The following is a 10,963-nucleotide window of genomic DNA, read 5'->3' on the forward strand; positions in this document are numbered from 1 at the left end:
AGCACTGTTTCTTTCAAGAGAAAGATATCTGACAGAAAACTTCCCTTGGAAACAGCAGACAGCCTCAGCAGAGGTTAACAGCTAGTATCAAAACCAGCTTGAATTTTATCTCTACTCTTTGATGTAAGAGGTACAAGCAGGTGGCCCTTTACTCCTACAGATACAATCCACTGAAAATTTCTAGAGATCAGGCTCTTCTAATTGTACATCACATTTTCACCATCAGTTCAATTTCTCTATTTCACTTTACGGTGAGACTTGATGGATGTGTAATGTTTCCTGTTAAAGCCAGACAACAAAAGAATGCCACAGAAGTCGTCCAGAGATAACCTCAGTGCTTGAAAATCAGAGTGCAATATGCAATCAGACACCCAAGAAGGGTCAGCATTAACACAAGCACACCTACAGCCTTCCACATGCTGCAAAACCTGCAGGATTCCAAAGGTCTGTTTTCTCCCTCACTCTTGTAGCTTTTCTCTCATTTCTGTGGCTCAATATGTAGTTGCCCAAAAAAGATCGTGCCACAAAGCTAAATAAAATGTACAGATGGCTGTCTTGAATGAACAGAACTATGAAGGCATACAATTGACATGACTGGGTAACACTCAGATGCCTGTGCCTGGCATACTTTACATGCTGTTGAAACAGGATGCTCACACAGCTTAGTGCCAGGGTGCTGGATGACCTGCTGACACAGAAAACATCAAGTGAGCAGGTTTATTTTGAGTGAAGTGCTGAGATAACCAATTATCAATAGTTTCTGGGTCACAGCCAAGATAACAGCATACAATCACATGAAGTTTACTCACACTACAATAAACCAATACACGTTTAGTTATTTACTCATTGTCAGGTTTGACCACATTTTAATGTCTTCTAAGACGGGTGAAAAACAAATAGCTTCTACTAGATCTATTTACGATGAATATCAGGGGAAAAATAGGACCTTATTTGCTGAAGTTTGTAAAGATCAGATAAAGCCATTGCACAGAATACAAACACCACTGATTCTTAACAGGGTCGGCAGAGGACATTCTCTACTTATTGAAGCCACAGGATGAAAGATCTTTGCTCTTGTCTCTTCCCCTATCTCCACTGCCCTGCACAAATAATTGGGCACAGGCATTTGAAGGGTGTAAGAATGAGATTAGCAGCAGAAACCATTTCCTGCATTCATTCTCCTTTGCTCTACTTGTCAACATCCGTGCAAGAGATGAGGCACCTTCAACTGTGCTGACATGCAGCTTCCTGTGAAAAAGAAGACTCTACCCAATCCCAGCTCATTTTCAGATGACATGGGGAAGGGGACAGCTGCTGCAGGAGCAAACACACTCTTGGAAGGCAGTTCCTTACTCTGCAGGACGAAAATGCATTCAGTACAAGGGATGAGCAAGAGCTCTGTAGTCCTTGCCTCTGCTATTACACCTGGTGTCTTTGGAGAGAATCCAAGGAAATTACCTGGCGGGTGATTTACATTCTGTGCTCAGACCATGACTCAATTTTCTGTACTATCCAAATAATATAAAAGTGTGCAATATTAGCACCGCAATGAGAAAACACTGTAAAAAATTGAAACAATTTAAAAGTATCCTGAGGTTTCAGGAATTCATTGTAGGTTTGCAGAGGAAACCCAACAACTTCTGAATTTCTACACATCCAAGCCTGCCCAGTCTCCTTGTGTCAGTTCCAGCTGTCTGACAGTGAGCAGCATACTGCAAGGGTGACCACACTCTGGTCTAAACAGAGGGGATAAGCCTTTGTTCTTGCCCAGCCTAAAACACATAAGGAGGGACAGAGGGAAGACCACTAATTGTCAGAAACCTACAACAAAACTACTGGTGAGATGGTAAAAAACCTGCATACAAATGGTATGTGATTTGACATATTTACAAGAGACAGCAGTCACCTGGACAAAGTTCATACAGAATTAGCACCATAAGATGCCTAGTGTTAAAGAAAAATCAGCCTTACTATAAATAAAATAATATTAAAATATTTATACACATCTGGTGCACAATGCCTTGCAAGTAGTTTTAATTGCCCTAATTTTGGAGAGAAGTATATGCAAGTTTTTCCCTCTTCACTAGTTGGATCCCTACCTTTTACCTTTACAAATTGCTCCCACTAGGAAGCAAACAGCTGTCCACAGAGTTAAGTTAAACACATGATGATAACTTCTTAAGAATCAAACCAAATATTACTCCAACAAATGTATGATATTTCCTATTATTGCAAAATAAAATGTATGCTCTATTTCTGGGGTAAGAGTAAAAATAATAGGTTATTATCAAGAGCACAATTTGTTAGGATAAACAAAGATTTTCTACTATTCTATGATCTTAGCTGACTAAAAACAGTATATTTCCCATTTGAAGTAAATACTAGTGTAGTTACATAACAAAGCATTTACTTTTTAAAAAACCTCAGCAGATTACAGAGGGATTTTATAGTTGAGAGTAAAAAATTCAGTTCTCTATTACAAATGGGACAAAACTGTGTTGTCAAATGAGGTCTCAGAAGTCCACTGGCATTAGCAAAACATTTATGAGATGTATGTTCCTAGCAAGAGCTTTAATATGAAATTCAAAGATCCGCATTGATATTTGCGGAAGCAGAAGAAACTTAAAAGGATCCAGAAGCCCTGTCCCAGGTTTATTTTGACTTTGGTTAACATTTTTCATAAAATATTAAATCATCACAGTGATTGTGAAGAGCAAGACCTAAAATAAAAATGCCTACACTGGACACTTTGCTAGGAATATTTAACACTGAACAACCTACAGTATAATTTCCTATTTTGGGGAATTTATTGCTTTTAAAATGATAAAATCCCAAGGCTAGAGAGTTGGTGCTTGATGTATTCCTTGCAAAAAGTACCAGACATTTTTTTTCTTTAACTCAAAAAGGATTCAGTCAGTTCTGAGTAAATGTGTGCTCATTATCTCACACAACTGGAAGTTCTGACACTAAAGCAGTTCAGAGAAAAAAAACCCTGGCTTTTGTCATGGTGGTTGTACTAAGCTTCAATAAAACACTAACTTCCCCTGTGCCTATGTTTTATTGTAATGTTTCCAGGGGTCACATTTTCTGTTATAGAACGTGGCTATTAAAGACAGGACTACCATTGAGGAAACGTGGGACAGTATTTTCGGGTTTTGTGAAGTTTTGTTGTTTTGGGAGTTTTGTTGGATTTTGGTGTTGTTTTTTTGATATTTTAAACTACTTACACTACACTTACACACTTACTCAGGCCCTGCTTTGCATTGTGTGCAACTTCTTACAGCTCCTTGAACATAGAAAATGGCTATTATTTTAGTATTCTGTACCAGAGAGTAGGAAAAAAAGAAGAAAGTCTATATATCCTCAAAAATTGGTCATATCAGACAAGGGAAAAGCTCACACCAAGCACCTCTACAGTCCTCCAGGTATGCACACCCTGGAAGCCAGAAAGACTCTTCGTTGAGAGCAGCTTTAGAATTTCATATTAAAAAAAACTACATAAAAATTTACAGTAAAATTAATATTAAATTTGATTACTACAGCATTGAATGCTCCTACTTACAAACAGAGATATAAATACACTCTTACATGCATATCTTCCTGGTAGGAGGTAAGAACTCCATACCTCAACTACTCCTGTAGCAGAGCCTGGCAAATGCCTGTGCTCTCCCATTACCATGCCTGGTATTATAATGGTTCTCCCAGGCCATTATGCCAGATGAAGCATGACTGCACGAGGAGGCTGAGTACCCCACCTAAAACCTCACCAGCCTAGGCATTCTGCTGTAACTCAGCCTCCCCACCAGGTTTATTTGCATCTGGCAGCTCTCCAAGGCATCTGAAACATGTTGGACCTCTCGTTGGCAGGCAGAAAAACACCTTGCCCCCAACAAGACACTATTTTCCATGTGGAACTGAATGAGCAGGTGTTCACAGCTTTTGTGCTCAGCCACTAATGCACATTAAACAATCTATTAACAGACCAAATTAATGAGGTGGTGCCAAGTTTGAAGTCAGCTAAGCCCTGTGCCTGTGCATAGCTCCCTGCAGCATATGTTGGCACCGTTGTTTGTAACACATCCAGCACTCAGGCACTTGGAGCTCAGCCTAATTAGTTCACTGCAATTGAATCTCAACTCTAGCCTTGATTCAGCTGCAATGGAAGTTTTGAAAGAGGCCTAGCTACACAGCCTTGCATGGTTTTTCCCTGGCACTTGAGGAGTCAGGGCAAGGAAGTGTGCCAGAATTGCCCAACCAACCATTTGACAGAGACACAGAAATGTGAATGCTGAACTTACTGGTTTTTTTTAAGATCATTCATGGGCAACTTTTAAAGGCAGGATAATTATTTTTCTACATTTAAAAGCAAACATGAGAGAAGGACTGAAATGTCATACTGGAAGGATGATGGGAAAAGAGAGAAGGCCAATCCTAGGAAAGCCTGCCCAAATTGAAAAAATGCATAACTTCTATGTGTGCATTTCACAGTTCTTTATTTCTCCACTGCACACAACATGTCTTTACTGAGCACTAATTTTTGCCAGTTTACAGTCTTCTGCTTCCATTTGTTTCTAGAAAACCTAAACACCAATACAATTACAAAGTCTTTTTTCTCCCCACAAAACTGCCTTGACCCAATGAATTTTTTTTTTCCTAGTAGCCAACCATATCCCACTATGCATTTCAGAACAGAAACTGGATTTTCCCAATTATTGCTAGAGGTGTCTTCAAAAGGCATTTTAACTAGAAGGTACCCGGGATTTTCACCTCCCTTCCACTTCAACAGTCAAAATACATTTCCACAATAATTTTCATGCAACAATCACTGAATGTGACAAATAATGCAAAGAAGTGATTTCATCAAAGTTTTTTTTAAGTCAATTACAGTTATTTGTATCTACATTTCTTAACCCAAGAACTTCTACTGTCCCACTGGGAGAGAAAAATGGGGACCCCTTCTAACACTTGAGCTCTTCATGGCACAAACTTGGACTGCTCTCAGCCACAAGACAACCAGACAGCCCCGAGCAAAAATGAAACTTCTGACAGGCTACAAATTGGGAAACAGGGCAAGAGGGAGAAGCTCTGTACTGGCCAGCCCAAAAAATACTATTTCAATTACATGGTCCTAAAGAAGCACAATTATTGTGCAATACTGTTGATTGTTGTCATCTTATTGCAAAAGTTCCATACCTTCTCAGTGATTTCTCACATGCAGCTCCTCATAGCACTGACTCCTTCTTCTTCACAGCACAGCCAACAAACTCCATCTCTCTCTCTCTCCCCAACCAGCTAACCCACTCTTTTGTAGCACTTATCTTCTTATTGGACACAGCTGCGGCCTATTAAGAGCAGCTTGTTCCTGATCTTTGGAGATTAGTACAGCTGCAACTCCCCAGGTGTGAGACTACCTTCTGCACTATTTTCTTACATTCTATCCCCCTACACAATATTGTAGCTAAGGGGCTGCACTGCAGCATGCAGAGAACAAAGGGGGAACAACAAAACCCTTAAGCCACTTCTCAGTCTCACCTGCCTCCAAAAATCTGCCACGAGCCCAAGCTTCACCATCAGGCTGATCAGCAAACAGGAGTTGCAACTCCTAAAGATGAGCACACCTTCTTATGTGGAGTAGGCAAATGGTCTTCCCTCCTCTCTGGGAATACTTGAAAGTCAGCTTTCCAATGCCTTTTCCTCTCAGGTAAAGCTTTACCAAGCACATTGATAGATATATTGTGTTAGGTTTCAAAGGTGTCTGCTCTGCTGCAAATTGGCCTCAACTAAACTACCTCGGTCATGATGAGACAAAAAAAGTTAAACCTGGGTCTTCCTGCTATTGACAGCAGGGAATATGACCCTGACCAAGTCATATTTCTTTCTTTCCACTTGGAAAAGCCATGCTTACCTTGGAGGATTTATGTCTTTTTTTTTTTAACAGAAGTAATAATCTGGAAGTCTACAAAAATCTCTAAACATACAAACGTTCATACCAAAACCACAGCATTTCAGTTTGCAACATTCTTCAATCTGAAAGAAAAGTCATGTGTGAGCAGTGCACACAGTAATTGTTTTATGGATCTTTTTTCCTCCTCAACATTTTACACAAGTATGAACCAGTAGGTTTTGGAAGTATGTTTGCAGCAAGTCTGGAAACACAGTAAAAATGGGATTTTAAGTTGGAGTTAGGCTTTTTCTTCACAGTGTAATGTACGTAAAGAGCCTGGTGTAAACACTTGCTTTGCCTTAATAACTGATTACTGTGAGTCCTGATTCAGGCAACTGGAATATTCTATCGACGCTCACTCCCTATCTCTGTGTGCACACACATGCAGCCGTGCTGCTCAGAGTCTGCCTGTTTCCACAGACCACTTTTCCAAACCCCAGCCACTGGCCAGGCCAAGCTTATGTAAACAACTTGGGATTCGAACAAACCCAATGACAATCATTGCTGATTAAACCAAACTTATACAAAGGCAAAGTAAATTGAACCAGGTACAGGCATGCAAAGATAAGACAGAAGCTGATTATCTTGCATGGCAACAAAGGAGAGGTGCCACAATAGAACAAACCAACGGTCCATCAAGTTTCCAAATTGCTCCCTCTGGTTACAGCCAACACTTCAAAGAACCAATACTGCCAGAAGTCATTATTTGCCACACCAAGAAGAAGAGAAATCAGTTCATAACTTCAGTTTCTTCAGGCATATTTTAAGACGTTTATTTTAAAATTAAGACGGTGAGAAGAACCTCTTCTGTTGAGTACCTAAACCTAAAATCATTCTTTTTAACATCTGACAACTTCACTTACTCTGTACAGTCATTTCCAACTGTGGGACTACCCAAGAATTTCAGCAGGCCACTATGAGAGCAGAGTTTCTTTTTCCACCTCTCCTCAAAGAGGCTGAAAACTCGATTTGTTCAGGCTGCAGAACATTTCACCTCTCACAGCTGCCCTCTCAAGGTGCACTGCTATGATAAGTGTGATAAGATGCCCTAGCCTGGAAGGTCACTGAGAACAGTGGCACTCAGTCATTCCCTTGCTCTGACAGCCAAGGCAGATTTGGTGGCCCTGGCAGGACACTGCCGCCCATACAGCCCGGCCACAGGGCAAGCAAAGCTTGCAAAGTCTGAGTCTCCAAGCAACCACCAACTGGGTTTGCAGAAGCCATGCATGTAGGTCCTCAGCCACCAAGCACAATTTACTTGCCCTGGTAAAATCAGGTGTATGTACACTGTATGCTTCATCTATTTACATGAAATTTATTACAAAATCAAACCAAGTCAGGCAGCTGAACTAAGAGGTTCCATCATCTCTCCTAGTACTTTTAGGCAGGTTTTTTGAGTTAATTAATTAATGGTTGATTAGCCATTCTTTCTCCCCACAGAGACTATTTCCTCAGCCTTCAAAAATCAAGTATAAGTGAGGCACAATAATTCATTCCCTATTCTGCTCACTTTGGTCTAAGCAAATAAGAAAAATTCTTAGAAAATACCTGTCTAGAATTAAATTGATTTAATCAGAGACTGGAGTGTCAAATTACCCTGGAGACTGAAAATATCAACAAGAGAGAATATACATTTTGCATAGTGAAAAACAGGTATTTCTGACACCTTATGAAAGAAATAATTCAGAAGAAAACAGGTCATGGCCTGACCTGTGCAAAACAGCCAGATTCCATCCTTTAAGTCAAGGGTACACAAGGGCCTTTGCTACTCACCAGAACAAGCAGCAATCAAAATAATATGAAAGAAACAAAACAACCCAGAATCTGTGGATTAAAGCTTGGTGTCCAACTTCCCTTTTCTAAACAATATAATACAAAACCGAGGAAAATCAATCCTGAGTATCAGTTCTTAGCTATTAGTATTCTACATACCACTGACTAAGATTCCTGAGCAGGAAAAGGGTGTGACAGGCAATCAGTAGATGTAGCTCTTATCTCTTGATAAACAGTGTTTTAACAAGCAGCCAGAGATACAGTTCCAGAGTAAGTTACATGGGCTATTCCAGGAGTTGTTTCTAACTCTAATAATTACAGCATATAATTAAGAACACAGCCACACACTCCACACCATGCAGAAAACAGAAAATTAAGCCTCCAGCGGTTGCTCCCATCACTGCGCTAGATCTTGGCCAGGGCTCTCTACTCAGCTTAGGTCTTTATGCCCTGATTTAACACCACTCCCGTTTCCTCTCCTTCCCCTCTACACATTGAGGACCGCGACAGAGACCTCCCAGGCAGCTGAAAACCCCAGAACGGAGCAGGAGGCAGACTGCAGCGGGAGTCAAAACGACTACAGGCAAAATGAGTTCAGTTTCTTAAAGTCGTTTGGGCAGGAGAGACTAACACCAGGGTCCTTGCACCCCCCAAGGTAAAACCAGGCTTAGCATTCTATGAATGACTGTTTGTATGCTGACAATAGAACAATCAAGTACTTCCTCCAGGATGACTCCAGGTCCTTTCCAGCTCTGCACCTCATCCCTTGTATCCAGCTGCCTGCACAAAGCAGGTCCTGTGCCTCCTCCTGAGGAGATGCTGGTGCCCAGCAGCTTCTCTGAATCAGACAAATCTGCCTCATCAGTTAATTTTAGCAACAAGTCATCTGCCAATGCTCAGCACCTGGCTGGCAGGGATTGTAGTCCAAACAGAGCATTCCTTAGCACAGCAGAATGTTGCTTTGCGAGCTCAAAAAGAGCTGGACAAGTATGGACCAAAGACCAGTACCTTACACCATGATTTAATGGGCACAAAAAGCTTATGTACTAAAAAAAAAAAAAACAAAAAAACAAAAAAAAAAAAAACAGGGCTGAGAACAGTAAAGCCTCAATTCCCTAATTCCCTCTGGTGGTGGGAATCAGAGTTAGGCTGCCTACATGGTACTTGAAGATTGCCTTGTGAGAAACATACAAGGGTGTCAGTATCCTCTTCTGTCTCTTCAGTGCCCTAAGGAATTTGAACAATGCTTGGTAAGAGGCTTGAGAATATTTACTGCCACTGTCATTCGTCATTGCATCAGAAGAGTTCTGGAAAGAAGGGAAATGCTGGGGCTAATGCTTACACCATGGGTGTGTGTCGAGGGGGGAAACACGTAATGACTTACACAAATTACAGAATCTTAATTCTTGCGCAAACAGGATTAATCCACACTGCAAATATTCGCAAAAAAAAAAAACACACAAAAAAAAACAAAATCCCAAAAAAACCAGTTAAAAGTCAGGCTAGAGCCTTAAGTATTGAAAGGACTATAAGCTTGGTTTTTGTTTTTCAGAGTTTTCCTAGACTTGCTGTTTTGCTGTTAAGATTTAGAGAAGATTAGTTAAGATATTGAAAACAGTTTGCTGCACGATCCAAACATAATTTGAGACACCTGAAAGGTCAGAAGCCATAAAAGATATCTACCTAAAACTCCTGGTTAGGGGCAGGGAAAAAAAAAAAGGGGGGGGGGCTCCAATTCCCAAAAGTGTTTTACATTGTTCAACGACAGCTATTAGGCACTTCATCATTACAGTCATTACTCATTTTCTCATCTCATGGCATTATCATAAGGCTAAAGAGAATGGAGCCCACAATTATCTCAGCAGTTGTACCCAGTCATCTCCCAATTACATACACTCAGATGACAGCGGTTTCCCCTCCACTAAAATAAAGTTGGTACCACTTAACCTGTTGACCTAAACACTCCAGAATCCTCAAGTGTGGAACAGAAGCACAAAATCCTGCACTGACTTTAGATAACAGTTACTTAGAAATAGAACTTAAAATCAGAATACAGTAACAAAGTCATAAAAATGGACTTTGGTGGCTTTTGTCTTAGGATTTTGACCACAAAATATCTTTCTGTTGGAATAAGCATGTATACACGTTATGGATATACACATACATATATATATATATATATGTTTGTGCATGAATACAATAAACACACACCACATTCCTACCTGACCTTCTCACCTAGTTTAACACATGCCAATTGCCCAAGAGGCCACACAAGCCTTCAGCAACACCTCGATGGAAAAGCTGATGCCTCACAGAGACACCTGCTGGGATGCTCGTGCTCCACAGATCTGCTGGCTGGGGTTTGACACTGCACTCTGCAGACAGTACTACAGAAAAAGGAACTTTCAACCTACCCGCGGCTCAACAGCACCCTCCGAACACCACCTCCTTCCCATCGTAATGGATAGCACAAGGAGGTAGAGCCGGGGCAATAAAAGAGGCAAGGAAAATGAGCATCACCTGTTTCTCATCCTCCTCTGACAAGACTGCAGCACTGATAATCGATAGCACCTGTTCAATTAGAAACTGCTGCTATGCAGTGAGCATCGGCATCACACAGGTGTCACTGCTTGAAATCAGGAGCCATGCGTCAAAAAGTAATAAAGCATGGGTGACACTGCTACCTACTTCATTTCTACGATCAGTATGAACAAGGCTCCCTGGGTAGCCTTCTGAAGAAAATTGCCTGAAACCAGCTCCCGCACTATCTGATCTCAGTTCACCTAAGGGCTCCTGAACTGAGATACAGCATTTCTCTTAACTAAAAGGGCAAACTTTCCCCTAGAGGGTGACTTTTGTTTTACTTCACACCTGCAGGGAAAAAAAACACCAAAAAAACCAAACCACCCACAGCCCAAAGGACCGTAACTGCAGGATGTGTAAGCCCGGAGCACCGGGCAGGTCTGGGAGGCTCGGTGCCCGAGGAGCCTCCGGGGAGGGGGCTCGGCAGCAGCGGCCGCTCAGGGCACGGCCGGGGCAGCGCTGCAGCGCCGGTAACGGGAGTGCGGAGCAGGTGCCCGGCGGCAGCGGGGCGCTACTCACACGGTGAAGTGGTACACGAAGCACTTCCATCCCGTGGGCCGCTCCAAGAAGTTGTAGACCCTGCCCTGGACGCTGCTGCGGCTGAGCAGGGGCTTGCGGAGGCTGTAGATGGAGACGCGGGGGTCCAGGCTGACGGGGGGCCGC

General features: G+C 41.8%; 1 protein-coding gene across 1 annotated transcript in view; it reads right to left on the reverse strand.

Annotated features, from left to right (window-relative positions):
- The window catches only part of KCNQ1 (potassium voltage-gated channel subfamily Q member 1), a 330,598-nt gene that overhangs the window by 319,106 nt on the left and 529 nt on the right, over positions 1 to 10,963 (reverse strand). Inside the window, exon 2 of the mRNA XM_031062124.1 lies at positions 10,820 to 10,959. Coding sequence (XP_030917984.1) covers positions 10,820 to 10,959 — 140 coding nt within the window. The remainder of the gene's footprint in view (positions 1 to 10,819; positions 10,960 to 10,963) is intronic.

This window comes from Geospiza fortis, unplaced genomic scaffold (assembly GCF_000277835.1).
Source record: "Geospiza fortis unplaced genomic scaffold, GeoFor_1.0 scaffold524, whole genome shotgun sequence".
Taxonomy (NCBI): Eukaryota; Metazoa; Chordata; class Aves; order Passeriformes; family Thraupidae; genus Geospiza; species Geospiza fortis.